At 40.3% G+C, this 25,429-nt stretch overlaps 1 protein-coding gene across 1 annotated transcript in view; it reads right to left on the minus strand.

Moving 5' to 3' along the window:
• DNAH11 (dynein axonemal heavy chain 11) overlaps positions 1-25,429 on the minus strand; it is a 299,590-nt gene that overhangs the window by 41,985 nt on the left and 232,176 nt on the right. Inside the window, exons 63-67 of the mRNA XM_084618686.1 lie at positions 16,727-16,900; positions 10,671-10,906; positions 9,170-9,292; positions 2,296-2,500; positions 724-888 (exon numbers count right to left, since the gene is read on the minus strand). Coding sequence (XP_084474812.1) covers positions 724-888; positions 2,296-2,500; positions 9,170-9,292; positions 10,671-10,906; positions 16,727-16,900 — 903 coding nt within the window. The remainder of the gene's footprint in view (positions 1-723; positions 889-2,295; positions 2,501-9,169; positions 9,293-10,670; positions 10,907-16,726; positions 16,901-25,429) is intronic.

Raw genomic sequence — 25,429 nt, forward strand, 5'->3', positions numbered from 1 at the left:
TAGTAGCCAAGATGGTCAAGGATGAAACCTCATGCTCTCGGTGTCCATAGCTTCTGATTGCCAGAAGCTGGGCATGGGTGACGGGATGGATCACTTGACAATTGCCTGTTCTGTTCATTCCCTCTGGAACACCTGGCATTGGCCATCGTTGGATACAGGATACTGGATTAGATGGAGCATTAGTCTGACCTAGTATGGTCATTCTTATCTCTAGCTAGTCTGTTAATTCGTCTTAGAGGAAGCAAATAGTGAGAAAAACTACTTGAAAGCAGGTTTCTTAGATTTTGAAATGATTTTGGATTCAGCCACATTCACATCCTTTTGCATTTCCATGAGCTTTCATACATATAGACCGTCCATTCATTTAAATGTTAGGGAATGGCAGTTCTTTTTGAGAATACCCATATTCATTTGTGACAAATGATAATACACACAAATATGTTTAACCACAATTCATGTTACTAATGCTCATCCTGTTTATGAAGTTTCAGGCATCCAACCAGAGAGCAAAAATTATACCATGTGATTTATGTGACCATCACATGCCACTAATATAGTCATTGCATATAAAACATTTACCAAAAAACTAAGCATAACAGCAACATTAAAACAAAACAAAGTCTACTTGTGGATAATTCTAAAAAACCCTCATTTTAAAATATGTAATTAATTTGAATTTTACAGGTAACTTTTAAAACTAATAAAAGAACAAATTGTTACTGCCTTGTGCTCTATTTCTGCAGCTGTCGACTTTGTTGATTCAAGTTTCTCTACCAGTTCCGTGTCACCCAAGAAACTACTCTCAGCAGCTGACAGACGAAGCAAAAGATCATCCTCCAGGTGCTTCAGCTCAATCTTGAAATCATTCTGCTGCTTGGTCAGGAGAGACTAACAAAGGGAATGAAAAATTTAAAACAACAGCAACAAAGGATGACCATCTGTTTTGCAGAATCTTTGGCCATTATTCTCCATTCAGCTACAAGACTCCATTTCAATTTTGTTTCTAAAAAAGAGATGACCTCTTCTATTCTAATGAAAAAGTAGGTTACAATTATAGCAACCAGACAGAAGGAAAGCTTCGTCAAACATGAAAGCATGACCTGGCTTGATTCTTGATTCTGCTCTAACCCCCTTCTTCTGCTCAGGGTTGCACAAAGTGAGCAGGATCTGGTTATAACTGGCAAGTGGAGAATTCCCTGGCAGAGGGAATTCCCCTGTAAAGCTGATGGAGCCAACTCCTGCACTAGCCACTTCCCCCTCACCTCAGCATGCGGGCTAGGGCAGAGAAAGCATGGCAGAGGTCTGCTCTTCTACCTTGATCATCCATTGGTTTATGATCCTTTAGGGAAACACCCAATCAGCATACGGTCCCTTACTGGGGGCACTCCACTGGACCATGTGGCTGGCAGAAAATAACTCAGATGATCAGGGAAGCATAACCGCATCCCTGACAGCTGTCCCCACAACTCTGCCCCAAGCAGAGCTCAGATATAAGGGAGAATCTGGCTCAGAAGTTTTCCAGACAATGTTCCCAGCTCTGTTCCTTGAAAAGTAATTTAACATCTGTTCCACTGTTTACTCTTCTATAAATGGGTAAAATAGTCTCAACTTCCTACTGTTGTTGTGAGGCTTGACTCATTTGAGTCTACAAAGTGTTTCAAGATCTTTGAAAGAAATGTGCTATAGCCATATGAAGTACTTTTATTATTAATTTTTCACCTACATATTTTAATCTTTCATTTAACATCCAGTAATCATATGACAAATCTAATCAAGACCCCTTTTCAACCATTTATAAAAATATTTCTGTTCATAAATTACTGTAAAATATGTTATTACTGCCATAAATACATTTCTTCATTCCACAAACAGCAAGAATAGATTCTTAGCGCAATTAAACCAATGCCCTAGAGCCTACTAGTGCAGTCATATCTTCCTACAGGTTGGCATGAAATTTAGTTTGTGCTTATTGGCTCAAGACCATTGACTCACAAAATACACTGAACGGGGTTAATCCATTTCACCTTTCATAGACATGGTGAAAATGGAAGAGCAGAAAGAAAAATAAGAATAAGATGATGATATATAAATTCTAGCAATACTTTGTTAGAACCAAACCCCAAGGCTTGCAGAGTTGAGAAATCAGTGGGACTTAAGCAAGTGCTTCACGCACCTCTCGGTATCTACTTGATATACAAGTTATTGACAATCATTGCTCAGTAGATTCAACTGGGTAAATAATGCTGGACTTAGACCCTGAGGAACAGCAATGGATTGGTCAAAAGGTGGTCTCACCTTAAGTTTTTCTAAGTCAGGTCTTTCAACACTAACAACCTCAGCCAACAGCTGCTCTTCTAGCCCATCCCTTGTGACAGTGAAATTAATGAGGGTGGTCTGAGCCTGTAATTCTGGCTGATAGTGAGGGTTAGCAAGCTTCGTGTGAAGGATCAGACGGAAATTCTTGTTGAACTCACATTCTTTGTCTTCAATCTTGATATACCTGACAATAGTTAACGTGCACAGTGATGGAAAAAAGTACTGAATAAACCAATTCACAAATATCCTACATTACATAAGACCAGTACTGTACAAGTTTAATGCCACAGAAAACAGACACAAACCAAATGCTCAATATTTGCAGTCTGAGACACAAAATGAGAATGATAAAATTCACCTGAAGCAAATGAAGTTTAGACTCTCTGCCATCATTTCATTCTTTTCATTTCCATAGGTTCACTTGCTCATATAGCATATACTTGTGGCTTATTGGCAATGAAACAGGTTCATTGAAGAGTTCACAGTTCAGAGGTAACCATGTGTCCATGCTCCTTACCATGAACTTGGACAAGTTTCCAAATAATTCTTGTATGAACTGTGTGTGTTCTTACAATTGTTTTCTTTAGCATCTTTTAAATATTTCAGCTATAAAGGCTAACACAAAGAAATAAACCGAAATATGTTTGATAAACTGACAAATGACCGGAAGAGACACAGGGCTGTCAATGGAGGAACAAAAGAGGATTTTTAAAGGTGGCTGACAAAATGTTTTGTTCAGAACAAATTAATTACTAGGTCACATGCTGCACAGAGTGAGTGATTCTAAAATAATTTTTATTCCACTTAAGATCCCTTAAGTAAGGCATTGCTTGCTGGCTCTGCCCTTGCTGTGGTGCTACTGTCAGCAGGAGACCTTACTAAACATCAAGATGAGACATGGAGATAAGGTAGCATTGACCTAGCCCTCTTATTTTATGGCATAGTTTTGAAAAATAAAAGTTAATGTTCTGTAGTCTTTGGTCCCTTATTATTTTACCTCTTTACCTCAGAGAACCATGAAGTGGAAAAATACAAATGAGATTGAACAACAAGGAGGTGGTATCCTGCACACCGCAACAACTAGCTCAGTCAAACTGCTGTTGAGCTTACAAAGTTAGAGAATCAGAGGAATGAAAGGCCTCTGAATACTGGCAGATGGTGAACCTGGTTGGCCTGCAAAAAGCATATGAACTCTAGCCAAACTTTTGAAACCTGGCAGCATGAAGTTATTCTCCTAAATTCTTATTTAGGCACCTGTATATAAATGGCCTGGATTTTAAAATAAAATTAACCAAATCCTATATAAAACTGTACTAAAAAGGATCCAGTATCCAGTTTATTATTTTTTGGGTGGGATAAAATTCACTTCTCAGGTCAGCAAGGCAGATTTCAATTCTGACACCGTGTTCTTGCAACACGTTAAGTGCCTAATATGGACTTCTAAACGGATATGGAGAGCAAAACATCAGACCTGAACACAGCTGAGCACAAGTAAGAGGGTAATTTTGTCCTCAATGCAACATACATATGCACAGGCATAAGGGTGTTGGAAGCAGGTCTCTGACAGAGGAGTACATGAGTTAGCTTGGTCAGTGGGGAGACTATCAAGGGAACAATACTACATTATAGAAATGAAAGGAAGTCTGGCTGTTAAATGAGCCCTGGACTCTTGTATAGAAGTATTATTTTATGAGTTCTCAATTCACAGAAGTAATAAATTATCAATTTGTGTGGTTATCATCTATGAAAGGCAAAAACTACAGAATGACTCAGTGGGTTTTATAACTGCAGCTATGCTGACTTTTTTGTTAATCGCAGATTTGGGAAAAATAAATGTTTTGTTATTGCTCTCTCATGGGTCAAAAAATATGAGCAACAATGATGTTAACCAGAGGGGCGGAAAACACACAACAGAATCATTTCATTGTTTCCATGAACTATATCTATCTAGAAATTAATTCTGGAGTATGAAATAATATAATGTGTGTAAGCGCTACGAGTGGAATTCTGAATGGTGAAGTAGTGCAAGAGTGGCTCTACATGAATTACCACAAAGGATTACTTTTGGTAATTCCTTCACTTGTAGTCTTTTCTTCTCCCATCCTACCAACAGGGACAATCAGAACAGACTGCAGTAAGTCTCCCCCTGCCAGGGGACATGGCAGAAGACCTTTCAAACAAGCTTGATATATAAGCTGCAGAACCACCACTTCCTTCTAGTTAGAGACTTTCAGAGAAAAATGAAAAAATGATAGATCACCCCCACTTTTCTTGTAGAAATTACTACAGCCCAAAGGGCTGCCTCAAAATAAAGTGAGAGATACATGTCCCAGAGTTTAATCCCAAAGCACCTGTACCACCAAGAAAATAGTGAGGTCTTTGCAACAATGTTTTGTTGGTGCTGGTGTTTTAAGAATCTTGGAATGTAAGGATGGGAACTAAACTCCTGTCTTCTGATGGGTCTATGAACAATAGATATAGCTGATGAGTAGGCACAAAAGCCAACATTTTCAGAAATAGGAGCTTCAAGTTAGCCTAAATCAATAATTGTGTACCTAAATAAAGTGGCTTGAGTTTCAGAAATACCAAGGAGCTCTCATCAGCTTCAACTTTTCTGCTGCTCACTACTCAGCAACTTCAGAGAAGAAGCCTTAATCTAAAAAGCAGTTTCAGTCAGTTTACATGCATTAGCTTGAGGCACCAGAGGTGGACAAAAGGAATTCATCTTTGGGAGAGCAGATCTGGAATAAAGGGAGTTTCCAGGGCTAGCTCAGTATGAGACTGATTAGGGTTGAGAACACAGAGACCACCAAGAGAGCCTGCAAAATCATCTCTGTTCTGTGTCTCTCTCTTAGGACCTGACACCCAAAGCAACACTTTATTTTTTTCTTCTAGTCCCAGGTGAAAGGGATGAATGGCTCCTGGGTCAAAGGACCAGAATAGAGAAAGTTTTGATGACATACTCAAAGACAGCCACTTAATGGAAGACAATCCCCTGCGTTGGCAGATGCTCTGAACGATCTAGAGGATGAAGCTTCACTCCCTGAGGATTAATTACCATGGCTGAACCAATCTACCAAAGGAACAGCTCTTCCCTTAGAGATATGTTGTCTGGGAGAAAAGGCAGCATAACACCTAGAAGAAGAGACTTGCTGAGGAGGAAGTCTTGAGTGGATGAATATGGCCTCATCGTATGAAAAAAGGTGAGAATCCCTGATCCATCTTGAAACTTGAACAACAGCTTTTTTAGTAACTACACCGGACCCTCGCTAGAACACGGGATTTGGGATCCATGCGCGGTACCGCGTTATAGTGGGGACTGCGTTAAAATGAATTCCAATTAAAGTAATTAAATTTGGGATCCATGGGTGCTATATAGACGCACGTTCTAGAAAGGGTCCAGTGTAGTTTGACTACTTAAAATTAAAAGATTTGTATTTCATAGATTTATAGCGTTTAAGGCCAGAAGGGACCATTAGATCATCTAGTCTGACCTCCTGTATAATTTCAAAATGGATAGTTCCTGTTAAAGAACTGTGCCTCTAAATGGTATAAAATACGTCAGACTCCTACTACTACTGCATTTCCGAGCGGCCCAGACAAGATGAAGAGAGGTGGTACATAGATTTTCGGACAAGAAAGCAAGGGAAACAATATTTTTCTTCTTTGGGGGAAGAAAAACTACCTTTCCATTGATTTATGAAAAGCTTTATTTCAAACCCTGCTGTTTAAATTAAAAGCTTCTGTCTCACACTTGTGAACTCCAGCAACTAATGCAGAGAGCAAAGCTGAACTAATCAGATGCAGACTGAAGCGGTTACTTAGCAATCACAGCAGGCAGACTGTACAAGTTGGTCAAACTAGTTTTGTGGAAAAAAATTGTGCCTGAAAGTTGCACAGCTGGCAAGACGTTCAAGGAAATGAAAGCTATTCCTGAATAGAAACTGAGTTAATTGTCGTGCTGTTTCCTAAAGAATACATAACAGTCATATTTCACATGCATGGACACAATGTTATCAGACTAATGCTGCAACTATATGCACAATCAAACCTGAAAACATCTCAAAGTACAATTTGTACTTCATAATGCCCCAATCCTTTTTGTGAAAAGGAGATCACAATCCACTACATACTCCCTGTTAAGTGAATGGAAATATATTTGCACAGCCAACATTTTAAAGCATAGATGCCTAAAGATAGTAAGCCTGGTTTTCAGATGCCAAGTGCCCACAGCCCCCACTGCAGTCACTCATGTTGTAGGAGAAGATTATATATATGAGGTTCTCGAAAACAAAATGTTGACAGCAGTCTTCATTCAGAAACACCACCATAAATTGGTATTATGGTATGTTCATTATAGAGTGACTGTACGAGATTTAAGCTCAAGAATAACCTCAGTTAACTATGGGGAGATATAATTTTATGAAGTTGCTTCACAAATCAGCAAGTTTTTTTTAATATGTAAGCTAATAAATTTGCTTTGGAAGGACTACAAGTTGATATATCTTCCCAGCTATGCTTTCTGTCGATTGATATCATAAGACATATTTTACTTAAAATTAGGATTGTCTGAAGCTCAGTGGATTTAATTATTTCTAATTATCCAGCTGTTGTCAGTATGTGGCCATTTTATGACAGTGGTATCTACTGTGTGGGTCAGGTTCAACTGTATATCTTTTCAAACACAGAATTAATGTACTATTGATGAAACCATTACTAGAACCAAATTAAAGTCTAGGCTGATGTATTGGTCTGCAGGGTGCTGTCAGACATGAAAGGAGTAATTAGTATTCATTACTTCGTACTCTACAACATTCCAATTATTAATGAACTTCAACTGTTGGACTGCACCATATCTATCACAAACATCTTTCTAGTCTTTCTTTATTAGGAGGAAAAAACAAATGCCTGACAAAACTACTAAAAAACAGAATGCTGAAAACTTTGCTTGTTTGCTAGGGGAGGTCTGCATAGTTCCACTGCCGCAGGAGGTAAACATGGCACATCTTCCATGATTCATTGTGTGTAATGTCTTTGAAATGTTAACTGGATGACCTTTTATTCAATCTTGTAAAGAACACTTAAACACACTGATTACGAAATATTAAATTGACTAGTGTTTATATATATTACTCCATCATGCTATGTGCAAGCCTTTGCTGAGTTACTGTATAATTATATTGCTATGTCCCCTGCCCTTTCCACCTCAACTCCTCCCTACTATTTTATAACCCTCTTTGTTACATCATGTCTGAAATTAGATAGTAAGACTTTCAGGACCATGGGACTTGATTCTGATCACACCAGTTTTATACCAGCGTAACTCGGCCTTAATAGAATTACTTGAGATTTACATTGGTGTATGTGCAAGCAGAATCAGTCCTTGTGTTATCTTATTTGTATTGTGAGGTACCTAGCAAACCTTTGTGGACTGAAAAATAGTAACTAACGATCATCATCTAACCAAGAATGCAGTAGGTAGAGATAATGGGGGAAGAGTTGAGCAGTTGTTTGAGACTTTTCAGTTACTTCCTAAAACGTAATGAAAATGAAACATTTCAAAGGGGTACGGTGCAGGGTAATGCTGTGTCTTGCATAAAATGGTGCTAGGCCTGAACAAGTGATGTGTTCGCTCCATAGCCTTTATGTGCAACTTTGACAAATATGGAGAAAATTTGGGTAACCTGCCAAAAAATGGGTCCTTTTTTGGGGGGGGGGAAGGGGAGGGAGGGAAGGGACAAACACAAGTAGTAGTATTTTGCCTCCGACTAATTTCCTCTTGTGTAAGTAATCAAATCACTAATAAAACAAGCATATTTCACTTGGTCTCATCTGCTTGAGGGACATATGAAACTATGGTCCCTTCTGCCGGACTCTGGTGGTTATCCAGGAAGGCCTCAAAGAGCCCATGGCACACTGAGCCAAGTATAGGGGAAACAAACTCTTGCTATTTGTTTCACTCTCGCAGAATTCAAAATCTTTGGAGTTATTTTTCACAGCCTGTAAAAACAAAAATTCGTATTTGACCAGAGATCACGTTGCCATATTTCAGCTGAAAAGATCAATTAACTGAAAAGATTCACTCCAGGATTACACAGATGTAACCAAAATTTCTCTCCAAGGTAACTGCAGCAGCTGCTGATGTGCTATAAATTTAAAAAGTGTGTATTAATTTCCACTGCCAGAAAGGGGTTATCAGTTAGTTCCTGAGCCAAAGCCCATTGAAGTCAGTAGAAAGACCCTTATTGACTTCAGTGGGTTTCAGATCAGGCTGCAACATTTTGTCATAAATAAAATTGTAAAAGGATCCCTTCATGCATCTATTCTGGTTTATTAAATCCTTATAAATTTGTGAGTGATCATGAATAAATTTACTTTAAGTGTTGTATATTTAACTATAAAGAATTTAATAAACATAGGAGGCATTTAAAATAGAAAGTACTATTCTAAAAAATATAGCAAATTTTTGCTGAGGTTCAAAGAAATTTGGTTTACCTTTTCCTGATTTTGCATGTCTCTGCACTTCCAGTTTCTAGCCAAGGCTAGAAACAAAGCATTAGAAATCCCACAAGAAAGTCTGGTCATAATATTTCCAAACAGCTTTTGAAGATTGGGATGGCATTGATGGTTTTACATTCTGATGTGCGTAGGAACTTTTGGGAGCTTATCTAACCACATCCAGATGCCCAATTATTTGATATTTACTCATCACCAGTTTTAAGTCATCACCTTTCTTAAAAAACAAAACAAAAATTCTACATAGAAAGTTATGATGAGAAGGTAAGAAAAAAAATATACAGTGTCCTTGGCAGCAACTCCCACGCAAAAATCCTGATTGCTCTAGAATACTTACTTCCCTTTTTTAATTGTGTTTCCTCCAAGTAAGGGATCAAGTACTGGGTCTACTGTTTCATTCAAGTTTTCAATTAGGATGGTGTCTCCACAGGCCAACGCTCTTTCAATGGTCTTCAGAAACCTTAAACCAAAAACCAAACCCTACCTATTAGATGATGTGCTAGTTACGGAGCAATATATTTCTGCTTTAGATTATACAAACGAGAAATATTTGTATAAGAGCTCTATCAAAACCTCCTGTATTGCACTCAAAAAGATATTTTCCAGTGGTTAATAATTCTGTGCATTTGAGGCAAGAGTCTTTGCTCCTTATTCCTGCTTATGTAGTAACAAACATGAGTTAGGCTTTGTACAAGAACAAGGTCCTACCCTGAAGAACTATTGATATGAACATTTACATTGAACACTCACAATGAAATCAAATTCACCTGCAGGTGATGTTTTCTCTCAAGTAATTTGTTCTGTGTTTGCACAGTGCCTATTACAAAGGGGTTTTGGTTCATGACTGGGCCTCCAAGGCATTACCACAAGACAAATAAATAGCAGTAATTCAAATAAATAATCATAATAATATGGGCCAAACTATATCATTTCAGGCATAAAGTGGCTGCATGGAAGACATGCAGAAGAGGTCACAAAGGGGACAATTATTTGTATGACTTGGGAAAGCAAAAGAAGAAAGGGCCAAGTGGGAAAAAGTACAAAAAAATGAGTTCAGGGAGGCAGACAGGACCTAAATTGTTCAAAGCGTTTAAAAATGAAGCATTATTGAGACCATTTACTGTACTCTGCTATGTAACTATCTGTTGTATCTGGATTTCAATAAAATAAACTAAGCTAGCCTCTTCTAGTATGATAGTCTTTAAAAGGTTTTGAAAGTTATTAAGAGAGATGTGGTAGTTTTCAAAGATATTTTACTGCAGCAGAGAAAGTAACATTCAGTTCAAAACGGACCACAATCCCCTAAATAAATCAAAGTCAGCATGACAGGAGATAAAAACAGACCCATTCCATAGAACCTAAACTTAATTCCATTCAAACTTAGCTGCCAGAATTCAAAAAGTCTTAGAAAATCTGTTACTGAATGCAGTTTTCTGTGTAATACCACTAGACTGAGTTTCTCACTCTGTATTAGGTACATATATGCCATTATCCTATACACTACATTGTACTATATAAATGTCCAATAATCAGGAAACTAAACAAAGCCTTTGCTTTTAGCACCCTATTTATGGGAAAACCAATTTGCTCTCATGTGCAATGCACCTCCCACATTAACTTTATTCCCTCTTTAGCACTTGAAAACAGTACAGCAGAAAGTGCCTTTTTCAAGCAGAGCTTTTAAAATGAGAAATGCTACTATGGATAAATAAGCAGCAGTACTATAATATTTCAAATCTACAAGTAAATACATTACAACACACACCAAGTCCTTCTTAAAATTAGGGGATATTTATAGAAGTAAATACGAGAGCTAATTCTTCAGTGCGCACACATACCCTTTCTGCCCTAGACGTATGACTTTAAGGTCAGTTCCATATTTATTCTTTATCCATTTAATTCCCTGTTGCTGGGGATCTATCATCAGAGGCCAGCGCTCACAGTTTGTTAGAATAGTGGCATTTTCTGTTGACATTCTATCACCGGGCAGTCCTTCGTTATTCCATGCTGCAATCGTAGCATCATCAGTCAACATGGCAATCAGGTCCAGGCCTTCAGTTATTGGAATAGGAACCTTTGAATCAGAGTGAAATATAATAATCCAGCAAGGTTGTAAAGTAGCAAGACAAGACGCAGTGTGATGTACAAAATAATGGGACCCAATGTAATTAGAGATTTATTATATATATAAAGAAAGTAAGTCTCCTGTGGACTATGAGATGCCAAAATAAACAGTATATATAATGCAAAGCAGATAATCCTATAGTTTACCGTGGTACTTTTTAAATGATGTTTTCTTTTCATTCTAGAAACTTCATAAATATTTTCTTTAGGATTTATTAAATCAAGTAAACAGCATATGTGTATATAGTTTGCAGTGTATATAGCTTTTAACACTTAAAGAGGACGACAAATTCAGCGCTCATGAATGGCATTGAACTGGTAATTCTGGAGAATAAAGCTCATTCTTTACAGAAAAGGTACATAATATGGATAGCAGCATAACAGGCTTCTTGCACCACTTTGCTAATGTGCTTCAGCTATGTGATAAAGAGGTCACCTACATAAATCACAGGATAGGGCAATCTCCATTGCTATTGCTTCTCTGCAAAGACAGCCAAAATCTCACCAATTAGAGCCAACTGACTGGGAACTGCACTGCCACCTCCAACTCATTTCGCACAAGCCAAAGAGCCATCAGATAGTCATACTTATCCTAAGTGTTATCATGCTTCTGTGTGCTTTAAAAGAAATTAAAATCTTCAGTCATGAAGCATGAAGGTAGGGGATGGAGATGCACATGCAAGAGGGGAAGAATTTTTAAAAAAAGCAAGTGTTTTAAGGAAATAGGTAGTATACTCTATGGGTGTGAGGACTGATGATGGGATACCGGAACTTTCCTCTATAAGAGTGAAATATTGGCCTCATGGAAGTCAATGGCAAAACTCCCATTGATTTCAATAGTGTGAGGATTTCACCCTAGGTTTTTATTTCTGGAAAGTAGCAGCTGGAACTGAATTCCAAAACTTAACACTGTTTTTGGGAAGGGGGACAAATTATTCCTCCCCACCCAACACACACACATGCACATGTAAGCAGTGTCAGGATGAGCTCCACCCTGACATCTGGTGGTGAGGTGGGGCAAGTTGTGGAAAAGAACTTCAGGGGCCGATCTCATTTGCATAGGCACACCCACCATGCCTAGAATGAGACCATAGCTGCCCAAATGGTCACTTTGGCTGCTGTGGGATCCCCAGTGTCTCTGTTATTGGGGCAGGAAGAATAAATTGTTATTACCCTGATTATGGGAACTGTGCTTGGAACTGTACGTGGCCTTTTGTTACGATGGAGGGATTCACCATCATCTAAGTAGCACTCGCTAGGCAAGGGTCATGGGTTCCAAAACTGTGTGAATGGAGAGAGGCTGGGGACAAGTATTAATACTTGGTGGCATGGGCCCCTTGGTGAGGGCCTTACATACTGATTGCACTTCCTCCTCTCTCCACTGTGGAATATCAGAGCTAATTTTGATTTCATTAGAAGTCTAATTATAGGCTGCTGAGCTCACTTTGGGCTGACAGTGCACCAGCACTGGGGCTCCCCTACTATAAGCTGAATTCACCTAAGAGCTGAAATCACTGAGTGTTGTGTTAAGTAGTGGGGGAGCCTGAAGATATATTGTGGAGCAGTTTGCGGGACGGCGGGTGAAGCAGTTCGACACGGAGCAGTGTGTGGATGGCAGGAGCTGCTTGTGGGCCGTGGAGCTGAGCGAAGGAGTTCGTGGGGCGGCTGGCGGAGCGGAGCGCAGCTGAGCGAAGGAGTTCGTGGGGCGGCTGGCGGAGCGGAGCGCAGCTGAGCGAAGGAGTTCGTGGGGCGGCTGGCGGAGCGGAGCGCAGCTGAGCGAAGGAGTTCGTGGGGCGGCTGGCGGAGCGGAGCGCAGCTGAGCGAAGGAGTTCGTGGGGCGGCTGGTGGAGCGGAGCGCAGCTGAGCGAAGGAGTTCGTGGGGCGGCTGGTGGAGCGGAGCGCAGCTGAGCGAAGGAGTTCGTGGGGCGGCTGGTGGAGCGGAGCGCAGCTGCGCGAAGGAGTTTTGTGGGGCGGCTGGCGGAGCGGAGCGGAGCGCCGCTATGGAGCTATGGGGCGGTCAGCTTCAGATCACGTAAGGTGCCTCTTACCCCCGTCCCATTTCCACCCAGGTTGGGAGGTAAAGCTCCGCCGATAAACTTTCGAACTCTGGGGCTGCCCTGACCAGGGACAGAGACTTTTGGGGCATTGGACTTTTGGGGTTGCTGGACTCAAGAACCAAAGGGAAAAGGGCATGCCCCAATTTGCCTGGGGTGGGGTTGTTTTTGCTCATAGGTTGTGTTATGAATCCGGTTGGTGGTGTTTCCCCAACATAATGCCACATTGTTTCTCTCTGTTATTAAAAGACTTTTGCTACACTCAGACTATGTGCTTGCGAGAGGGGAAGTATTGCCCCTTGGAGGCGCCCAGCGGGGGTGGTATATATTTGTCCCAGGTCACTGGGTGGGGGCTCGAGCCGGTTTGCATTGTGTTATTGGAATGGAACCCCTAGATATTGAACCCGGCCCTTGTTGCTGCCAACTCTGACGGGCAGAAGGGTTACACACACGAGTCTAAGTATTGAATTAATGTTTACAGGAAATGATGTTTTATGGTCAACCAGATTTGCACAATCTGTAGCACTAAAAGGAATGTACCATATCATAGAAATGTAGGATTGGAAGGGATCTTGAGAGTTCATCTAGTCCAGTTCTCTGCACTGAGGCAAGACTAAGTGTTTTCTAAGCCATCCCTGCCAGATGCTTATTTATACTGTTCTTAAAAACCTTCAATGATGGAGATTCCACAACTTCCCTAAGTAGTTAGTTCCAGTGCTTAACTACCCTTACAGTTAGGGAGTTTTTCCTAATGTCTAATCTAAATCTCCCTGGCTGCAATTTAAACCCATTACTTCTTGTCCTGTCCTCAGCGGCTAAGGAGAACAATTTATCACCTGCCTTTATATAACAACCTTTCACATACTTGAAGACTGTTCTGTCCCCCTTCAGTCTTCTCTTCTCCAGACTAAACAAACCCTTTTTCCCCCTGCCCCCAATCTTTCCTTCACAGGACATGTTTTCTCAATCTTTAATGATATTTGTTGCTCTCCTCTGGACTGTCTCCAATCTGTACACATCTTCCCCAGAACTGGACACAGTACCCCAGAATGATGTTCACTTTTTTTTTTGCAACAGTGTTACACTGTTGACTGAGATTCAGTTTATGATCCACTGTAACCCGCAAATCCTTTTCTGCAGTACTCCTTCCCAGGAAGTCATTTCCCATTTTTTATTTGTGCAATTGATTATTCCTTCCTAAGTGTAGTACTTTGCATTTCTCCTTATTGAATTTCAACCTATTTATTTCAAACCATTTCTCCAGTTTGTCAAGTTTTTGAATACTAATCCTGCCCTCCAAAGAGCTTGCAACCCCTCCCAGCTTAGTATCATCCAAAAACTTTATAAGTATACTCGCTATGCCATTATCCAAATCATTGTTGAAGACACTGAATAGAACCAGTCTCAGGACAGATTCATGCTGTAACCCACTTGATATGCCCTTCCAACTTGACTGTGAACCATTGATAACTACTCTCTGAGTACAGTTTTCCAACCTGTTGTGCATCCACCTTGCAGTAGGTTTGTCTAGGCTATATTTCCCTAGTTTGTTTATGAGAGGGTCATGTGAGAGAGTATCAAAAGCTTTACTAAAGTCGAGATATATCACATCTGCTGCTTCCCCCTAACCACAAGGTTTGTTACCCTGTCAAAGAAGAATATTAGGTTGGTTTGACATGATTTGTTCTTGATAAATACATGTTGACTGTTACTTATCACTTTATTATCTTCTAGGTGTTTACAAATTGATTGTTTGGTTATTTGCTCCATTATCTTTCTGGGTACCACAGTTAAACTGACTATAATTCTCTAGGTTATTCTTATTCCCCAATTTAGATGAGATAGATTAGATAATCTCCAGTTTAGTTGCTGTGGCAACAATTTTGTTGTTGGGTAAGACTATTACTGAACTATGGCAAGGGATGTATTTCTTTAACATTGCCTAAACCCTGATTCTAATCGCATAGCCATCAATTTCATGAAGTAAAACATGACAAATAGTATAGTCAGTTTCAAGCGTTGAAATAAACTTGTTTGGAAGCAGACATAGCATTGTGGTGGTGATGGTGGTTTGTTCTTACAAAGCAAGGTATTATTTTAATATGTAACTTTATCTAGTGTCCCAAACCTGTACAAAACTAAGACTGCATCACTGTATCTCCTACTTTTCATAAAGAAGAGCTTTTAGCTAGCACCTGGTGTTTTTAAAACAAGTAATTAACCACATTTCTCTCTCTGCATGGGGAACATGTCAAAACTGAGACAGGTTTCAGAGTAACAGCTGTGTTAGTCTGTCTTTGCAAAAAGAAAAGGAGTACTTGTGGCACCTTAGAGACTAACCAATTTATTTGAGCATGAGCTTCCGTGAGCTAGCTCATGCTCAAATAAATTGGTTAGTCTCTAAGGTGCCACAAGTACTCCTTTTCTTTTTGCAAAAACTGAGACAATCAATCTTGGCAATTGCCACTCAGTAAAAGAGCTGATTTGACTAGCAATACCAGTATTTAGAGAGTGTATTAGAGAAATTATTATTATTAATTTAAGATAGTGATCACAATGTGCTAAGAGTTAAGGGTAGTCCCTTCTCCAAGGAGCACACAGTCTAAAGACTAAGAAGTAAGGAGAGTCGGGGGGCAAGAAATAACAATAGGTAATTTACACAGAAGTTAACTAGAGGCTGCAAGGCAGAAATGGGTCCTGCAAAAAAGATCAGGAAGGTCATATTGGTCACAGAGGTGATTGTGTGAGAATCTGACACACAAATGGATGAGGGAAGAAGGATGGTCCAGTTGATACAGCACAGGACTTGGTGAACTCAGGAGACCTGGATTAAATTCAGTTTAGCCACATACTTCTCGTGTGGCCTTCGGCACACCAGTTAACCAACCCTTTTGCGTCAGCTCCCCATTTGAAAATAGGGACGATAATACTTCCTTTCTTCCCAGGGCTGTTTTGAGGATAAAATACAGTAATAATTGGGAGGTGCTGAAATGTTACAGTGATGAGGACTGTACGAGTAGATTAAGAAATACACAGAGGTTGGGAGCATTCACTCACAGAGCAGAAGGGTTGTGGGGGGAAGGTAACACAAAACTTCACAAGGGAGTGGGCAGAGTGACTGAGTTTTGAAATTGGTGACAAGAAGCTTAAATTTGATATATTGAATGGAAAGCCAATAGATGGATTCAAAGAAGTTACATGGTACATGTCATGTTACAGTGTTACATGATAAAATCAACAGGCAAGAGAAATGAGTTTAGTGGCTGCATTTTGAATTGATGGGTGTGTTCGGGAGGTCAGAGAGGAGGATGTTGCAATAATCAATATAATGAAAGCCATTTCAAAATTCTCCTGGAATCTGAAAGTTAAATGGAATTTGATCTTTACACATCCCCATCAACAACAAATGCTATTGCACTGGAGTAGCGGAGGACATAATTTGGCCTACAGAATGAAGATGCGTAAAAGAGAAAGAAACTCACTTGCATTCAGACTCCAAGTAGAGTATGCAAGCCTTACAGTTAGAGAAAACAATATTTTACTTGTACTCTGAGAAAATCTGATACAAAGCCATTGAAAGACAAACACTGAGCTCCACAAAGACATTTTATAGTCAACTTTTAAAAGCAGAATTGTACTTTTACATTCTGAACTACAGAGAAGCTAATGGACTTGAGCTTCCAGTATGGGCCAACATTTTGTACAATAAGTTTTACCTTTTGTGATTTAAGGAAAGGAATCCACATATGTTCCACCAGTTCCTGACGATATTGTTTTGTAAAAGATCCAACGTAGGACACAAAAGCTGCCATTAACAGGACGTCACCACACAGTGTCTTTTCTTGAGCTTCAAAATGTTTAATAGACTGTCTCCAACGAATTTTTTCAGCCTAAAATACAAAATTATAACATTTCATGGACAGATATATTATTAACTGCCTCTTTAAACTCAGAGTTGGTAGAAGAGTCAACCTCAAAATAACTTAAAAATGTATAGAAGCACAATAATTTGGTGTAAGGAAATGCACAATATCAGTGATGGATGTGTGACTCCAAATGATTTTGTGAAAATATGCTAATGAGAGTGAATATAATGTAACTGGAATATGCTTCATGCAAAAGGTCTCTTGTATGGTATCATTACAAAGCTTATAATCTACTGAGTGTGGTCATCCTATTTGTATACATGTATCATTCTTGTACCTGAAACTAGAAATATGAAATATAACTCTGAGGTCCTACTGTAATTATACAAAGTGTGGGCCATTAATGGTGGTTTGGAATCTTGATGGCTCCCATCAACTAGGACAATTGGTTGTAAATGGCTCTGTTTACTTGCAAGCCCTCCTGTGAGTCAGGCCAGGAAGGATGAAGGCTTGGGGTCTCACAGGACAGTGACCATGTCAGCTGGTACTGGAATCCATCTTAAACCGGGTGCTTTTCCATTTAGAAGGAGGGGTGGGGACACAACAGAGACAAAAGATTCCCGCCTTATGCCAAAGCTATAAAAGGGGGTGGAATAGAACAAAGGGGGTTCCAGTCATAAGAAATCCCCTAGTTACCACCTGAACTAGAGCTACCAAGAACTGTAACAGGGGAAAGGATTGGGCCCAGACTAGAAAGGAGTCCAGTCTGTGAAAGAAGCTTATTGGAACATCTCTGAGGGTGAGATTTTATCTGTAATCAGTTTCTTAATGTATTAGGCTTAGACTTGCGTGTTTTGTTTTATTTTGCTTGGTAACTTACTTTGTTCTGTCGGTTATTACTTGAAAGCACTTAAATCCTACTTTTTACACTTAATAAAATCACTTTTGCTTATTATTTAACCCACAGTAAGTAATATCTGGGGGAGCAAACAGCTGTGCATCTCTCTCTAATCAGTGCTTTTGAGGGCAGACAATTTATGAGTTTACCCTGTATAAGCTTTATACAGAGTAAAACGGATTCATTTGGGGTTTGGATCCCATTGGGAGCTGGGTGTCTGGGTGCTGGATACAGGAGCACTTCTTAAGCTGTTTTGAGTTAAGTCTGCAGCTTTGGGGCGCGTGGTTCAGACCCTTGGTCTGTGTTGGAGCAGACTGGTGTGTCTGGCTCAACAAGGCAGGGTTCTAGAGGCCCATGCTGGCAGAGAAAAAGGGCTCAGAGGTAGTCTCAGCACCTCAGGTGACAGTCCCAAGGGGGTTTCTGTGATCGAACCCATCACAGGATGAACTTCAAAGATTTAGAAGTTTGGTTCAAAATAACAATCCATATTTTTTGTTTTCAATTTTGTTATAGCCGTGTTGATCCCTATTATTAAAGAGACAAGGCGGGTGAGGTAAAAGCTTTTATTAGACCAATTTCTCTAGGTGGAGCGGACAAGCTCTTGAGCTTCACAGAGCTCTTCCTCAGGTCTAGAGACAGTAACCAGAATATCACAGCTAAATACAAGGCGGTACAGATTGTTAAGCATAAAGGGTTCACATGTTCTAAGAGACCACTTATAAATGAAGTGGGCACTTAACACCTCTGCAGTCATAGGAGGAAAGAGGATTAATAGGTAGCAAAAGTGTGTTACAAATTGTTGCAATGACCCATAAAACCAGGGTCTCTGTTATGTCCATGATTTTTAGTGTCTAACAGAGTTATGAATTTAAGTTCTCAGGCATATCTCTTGAAGGTGTTGCACCGGTTTCCTTTCAGGAAAAGGACTGAGAAGTCAGATATGGAATGATCATTTTGTGAACAGTGTTCACTCACAGGCCATAAGGTGCTTTTGTCTTTTATCATTTTTTGTGAGAATTAATTCGAGAGTATAGGGATAGTCTGGTTTCACCCACATAGTTGTTGGGGCATTTGATGCACTAGATGAGGTAAATCACATGCTGGGATATGATATGGAATGTGTAGGACCCATGGATCTTGAAAGGTGTGTTGTGGGAGATGATATAACAGTGGAGGCAAAACACCTATCTGGCTTCAAGATTAAACTCGATAAGTTTATGGAGGAGATGGTATGATGGGATAACATGATTTTGGCAATTAATTGATCTTTAACTATTCATGGTAAATAGGCCCAATGGCCTGTGATGGGATGTTAGATGGGGTGGGATCTGAGTTACTATAGAGAATTCTTTCCTGGGTATCTGGCTAGTGAATCTTGCCCACATGCTCAGGGTTCAGCTGATCGCCATATTTGGGTTCTGGAAGGAATTTTCCTCCAGGACAGATTGGAAGAGGCCCTGGGGGTTTTTCGCCTTCCTCTGAAGCATGGGGCACGGGGTCACTTGCTGGAGGATTCTCTGCACCTTGAAGTCTTTAAACCATGATTTGAGGACTTCAATAGCTCAAACATAGGTGAGAGGTTTATTGCAGGAGTGGGCGAATGAGATTCTGTGGCCTGCATTGTGCAGGAAGTCAGACTACATGATCATAATGGTCCCTTCTGACCTTAATATCTATGAGTCTATGAGTCCAGATATGGCTGCAGGTTTTGCATCTGTTGTTCTGGAAGGGTCTGGTGCTGTTTTGGGTTTGTGTTTCCTGGTCTGAGGGGAGCTTGCTTCTGATAATGAGTTTGGCAAGGTTGGTGGGTTGTGTTTGAAGGCCAGAAAAGGAGGCTTGGAAAAGATCTTTTTCAGTATGCGGTCCCCATCGAGTATGGATTGTATTTAATGGATGAAATTCTGTATGCTTTGAGTGATAGATGACAACTTGGGGTGTGTGGACAGTGGTTTGTTGTTTTTTTTAAACTGTGTTGAAACAGTTTCTCTCGAGGTATTTGGGTGGCCCGTTCCATAATGCAATCTACTTTTGTGGTGGAGTGTCCTTATCTGGTGAAGGCAGTTTTAAGAGTGTTAACGTGTATTCTGGAAATTTTCTTTGGAGCATATTCTGTGACATCTGTGATCCTGGCTGTAGATAACAGATTTCTTGATGGGATGGCTACTGTAGAGATAAGCTTGGTGATCCATGGGTTTCTTGTATATAGCTGTCTGTTGGGTTCTATTTTTGAAGTGGATTGTGGTGTCCAGGAACATGACAGTGAGGGAATGCTCTAGAGAGAATCTGATGGATGGGTGGTGGTTGCTGAAGTTGTGGTGGAAATCTATGAGGGAATTTAGGTCATCTGTCCAGAAGATGAAAATATAATCAGTGTATCTCAGGTATACCATATATTTCACATTGCATTTTGAAAAAATTCCTCCTTGAGGTGGCCCATGAAGAGGCTGGCATACTGGAGAGCTATCCTGGTACTCTTTGCTGTTCCCATGTTTTAAGCAAAATGTTTGTTGTTAAATGTAGAGTTGTTGTAGGTAAGGGTGAAATGGATGAGTTTGGTGATGTGTTTACAATGGATATCAGAGTGTTATTCATTGTCTTGTAGACATTTAATGTCATGGTGAGGGATGTTGGTGTATAGGAAGGTGACATCCATGGTGACAAGAATGGCGTTCTGAGGGAGGTTAACAGTGAACTCACACAAACGATAAAAGACAAAAACACTCTTACCTGTTGGTGACAACTTTTCACAGAGTTCACTCCATATATGACCTATCAGTCCTTGTCCTCAAAGGAAACCTGCACAACACCTTCAAAAGATATGCCTGGACACTTACATTCCTAACTCTGCTGGACACTAAAAATCATGGACTTAACCGTCACTGGTTTTATCAGTGCAAGAATTTGTAACACACTCCACTGCCTATTAACCCTCCATCATCCCACGACTGCAGAGGGGTTAAGTGCCCACTTCGTTTATAAGTGGTCTCTTAGAACATGTGAGCCCTTTATGCTTAACAATCTGCCCCACTTTGTATTTAGCTACGACACTCTGGTTACCTTCTCCAGACTGCAGGAAGAGCTCTGTGAAGCTCAAAAACTTGTCCCCTCCACCAGCAGAAGTTGGTCTAATAAATATTATCTCACCCACCTTGTCTGTCTCATACTTTTTTGTGGCTACTGGCAACTTCTGGGTCTGCAACATTAGGACGGAATTATTGAAAAAATATGCTTGCTTGGTTTTTTTGTCTCTCTCTTTCACCACATTTCCAGTAATTTTTGCTTCTGGTTGGGCCACGTATACTCTGATAATAATGTTTCATGCGGTATTTCATTGCTTCTAGCCAGAAATGAAGAATAGTAAGGGGAAAAAGTCAACTGTTTGACCCTCAACAAAAACATAACAATTTTTGTTCAAGTTTTGGTTAAAGAAGTTTCATACTTATTTTGACTTGCTTGACTCACCCATCATGAGTCATGGAGATTTTACTGAATGATTTGGGGTCATAAACTCTTTTTCTCCAACTTCACTGTATTTGTTGGAAAACATTATAATGAGGGCCAGATACTTGAAAGGAATAGCTAGGGGAAAAATCTGAATAGTTTTAAACATGACTAGCTAAGAGATTGACTCTCTCCTCATGGGATACCACCAAAGATGCAATCAGCTGAAGTACTCATACTAACAACTTAATGGTTTGTAAGGGAGAAGGGCTGGTGGTAGGGCATTCACAATAAGAGGTTCTTTGATATCGGATCTTGCTCTACTTCATGTTCTTATTTTTGCAGCGTCTGGATTTCTGCAAAGCACATCTTTTTTTCAGTCCCACATTTTGGGATGTTTTGGAGAGATCTTGTGCGGTTAGTGTCGGGGGGTTATTATTAGGAGAAGTATAGGCAATTATTATTTTACCCTAAGTGGCTTATGCAGACAGTTTATTGTGTATTTAAAAGCTGTTAAAGCATCTAGAGCCACTGGAATAGGCACTTTAAATATATCAAAATAAATATTTTTAAAAATAGATTTTAAAAATTGGCTCTATCTGCTTTCCAATCAAAATATATAACACATTATAAAAATGTATTTTAAAGCACTTGGCATGCTGTCCCTGAAACTGTTCTGTGTATGGAATTCCGATTGAGGGAACTGGCAGCAGCATCGGGTCCCAAAGGTTACTGAAAGCATAGATTTGGCCTAAATTCTGAAAGATGTTCAGTAACTACTTTTGTATACTATGATTAAGGATATTAATATGGAAAATTAAAGAATATTTTCAACATATCAGAGATGGAGGTAAATACATGTATTTAATTGTGGCAGAATTCTGAATGACAAAGATATATCCTGTAAAATATTAGACACTGCTATACATTTATGTACCTTTTTGCAGATCTGAAATATCTGTACAAATACATCCATAGGAATATTTCCGCCTCTCTCAGGAATATCAGTGGCACTAGTGAGGTGGCCATATGTTATTCTGAAACTTGTTTACCTGCATGAAAGGCAGCAGATATCCAGGAGACCTCAAAAGATTATCCCACAATGAGCAAACAGACCCCATGCAGCAGTTGCCAGCATGAGTGCAGGGAAGCACATTGTAGGCCAACTTGATAAGGGCTCTCCCCACCGCCTCCAACATAAAATTTAATTTTGTTGACTGAAGAAAACTAGAAAAAATACACAATACATGTCGTTTTCTAGTTTTTCAGTCCCTTTCATGGTGTGATCAACACAAGCGACAGTGATAGTCACACAGCAGAAAAGTAACATATTTCAAATTAATCATTTCACTGTGTATGAACAAGACTCCCAAAAAGAGAAATTCCAAAACCTCTGATTTAACATGTGTCCTACTCCTGGAGGAATTCTGTGCTACTGCACATGCACAGAAATTATATCCCCTGCAGATTTTTTTTTACTTCCTTGTAGAAAAATGACTTTCTGATGGGGAAGCAAAGGGAAGCCACAAGAGCAGTCATGTGACCCTCCCCAGCAGTATGTTTTGGGTGCCCAGGACAGCCGGCAGAGAGGTAAATCGCTGTGGGTCAGGGGACACGACTGGGGAAGACCTGGCTGGTGGCTCCTACACTGCGCCGGGCTCAGCTGCTAGCTCCGTCTGGGCTGGGGAGGATGAGACTTCCTCTTCCTTGCACAGCATCAGACTCACCCCTAGATTTCTCCCCAGCTGCAGGAAGCTCTGCAAAGTCCCCCACCCGCAATTACCTGTGCCCATCACTCCTCAGATGCAGGGGAGGGATCCCTGTACAGGGAGCTGTTCCCCCATCCACCCAATCCCCATGGATCCAGACCCCCTCATATCCATACCCTCCTGACGAGCCTCACCCCTGCACTCGGAACCCCCGATGAGCCCCACTCCCCCTGCACCTGGATCACATGACAAGCCACCCACACCCGGATCCCCACTCCACCAAGCCCCAACCAGATGCACCTAGATCCCCACCTCAGTGAGCCCCACTTCCCCAGCATCTGGAACCCCCCCCACCAACCCCCTCCACCCAGACCCCTTCTGCTTAGCCCCAACCACCTTCACCTGGCCCCCACAGCAGACTTCCATTACAGTTGCACCCGGAACCCCCTAAGAAGCCCCTGTGCATCCAGATCCCTCCTGCACCCAGATCCCCCACTGAGCCGCTTGCACCCAGATTGCCCCACACATAACCCTCTCAACCCACACCTGGATCTCCTCACACTAAGTCCCTCCACACTTGGATACTGCCTTGCTGAGTCTGCCTGCCCACACCTGGTGCACCTGGTACAGAGGAGAAGGGCCCTGGGGTGTTTCTGGGGCAGTCCCAGTCCTTGCGCTGAGTCAGGGTTGTGTGCAGCCTCACTGCTTAGTCTGTGTCCCATAGCGGGAGAGGGGAGCTGCACAGTGATCTCCCACCTCTGGGCAGCCAGTGGCCTGTGCTCCCCAATGCCATGCTGGAGCCTCCACATTTATTTGACAAATACAATTCGTAGAATTTTAAACTATCGTGCACAGAATGTCCTCAGGAGTAACAACGTGTATCCCAATTATCCACAAAGATAACGGAAGTATCTTTACCCAAACCACAATTCTTAATTGTGTGAGCATTTAAGCCTCCTGGTGCAAACTCACGAAATGCAACTTGATACGTGTGATGGTGCTTAATTTTAAATGTGTTCTCATGCATAAGAGATGTCCAACAAATGGTGAGAGTAAGGACTGTTTTTGTTTAAAGCACTAACAATTACTTCTGTAATCAAGCACCTTCATTTTGAAGTATTTTAGATATCCAGTACCTTTTTTAGACCCTATTAGATTCTTTCTTAAATCATTAACTTAAGTCAACCAGACAATAAATCCATTAATGTACAAGAGGGCTTTTAGATTTATCCATTCTCCTTCCTTGTTGTCACTGGTTGGTAAGTCATAAACAAAGTGCACCCACCTCATCTTCCAAAATAGCTTTGAAATTTGAAGATTTACTAAACATAGAATGATAGTCTATTTAAATCTTCAGTAATTTTACCATACTACCCAAGAACCATAAATCACTAGTGACATTGGCTAACAAGGGTTTAAGAGTTGGAACACGGAGTGTAATAAATTTCCAGACAGTTAAAAATCACTATAATTTTATTCTAATGCATTATAGATTGCCTGTAATGTCATCCTGGCCGGGGTGACCCATTTCTAATTTTGAACAGCTGTTCAGCTTGGGAGTTAGTTAATGATTAAATATAAATTGCCTGATTTATTAGTCTGAATGGCTGAGCTTCCAGGTCAATGCTATATAGACAAAATCATCAGTCTTGATGCTTTCCAGAAGTTAACTGTCTCCTGTTCTAGTCAAAAAGAATTTATTCTCAGAGGAAAAGATGACATTTTGAATGAATCCTTTAAAATATTTTCTCTTATCTTACACAATACTACCACTAAAGAAAACTCTCAGTTTTTGGAAAGAATTTTCTTCACATTTGAAATAAACCCTTAAAACCAAGTCTTAGTGATTACCACCAGGCATAGACCCATTGAGAACTCAGTAGGATTACACATGGTAGTGAGTACTTGCAACACCTGGCTAATGTTGAGAATTTGAGGTTTGTCTTGCTCCAACTAAAAAACTGTTCAATCCCAGCTAATAGGAAAATACACCAGTGATTTCACTGTGCTGTAACAGAGTAATTTTTTTCTTCTTTAAGTGTCTGACAACATGCAAATTAAAATTAACTAGATGACAAAAACTGGTTTGTTTTAATCGCATCAGATGGTTTCAGCAAATTAAGCGCTCCCATTCTGCTTTTCAAACGGACTTAAATCTCCTTGACCGCAGTCTTCACTGCCTGACTGCAGAAATGCAGTGTTTTGTAGCCCAGAATACTAGAGAGACAAGGCGGGTGAGGTAATATCTTTTATTGGTCCAATTTCTATTGGTAAGAGAGATATGCTTTTAAGCTTACACAGAGCTCTTCTTCAGGTGACTTTGAAAGCAGTCTCTCTCTCCTATAGAAGTTGGTCCAATAAAAGATATTACCTCACCCATGTTGTCTGCAGAAATGGAGGCATTCCTTGGAAAATAAGTGAGTTGTGTTCTTGCAGAATATGTAAACAAAGACTTTATGAAATGTAACTGAACTAGGACTGTCAAGCAATTAAAAAAATTAATCG

The sequence above is a fragment of the Lepidochelys olivacea genome (genome assembly GCF_965140295.1).
Source record: "Lepidochelys olivacea isolate rLepOli2 genome assembly, chromosome: 2".
NCBI classification, from domain to species: Eukaryota; Metazoa; Chordata; order Testudines; family Cheloniidae; genus Lepidochelys; species Lepidochelys olivacea.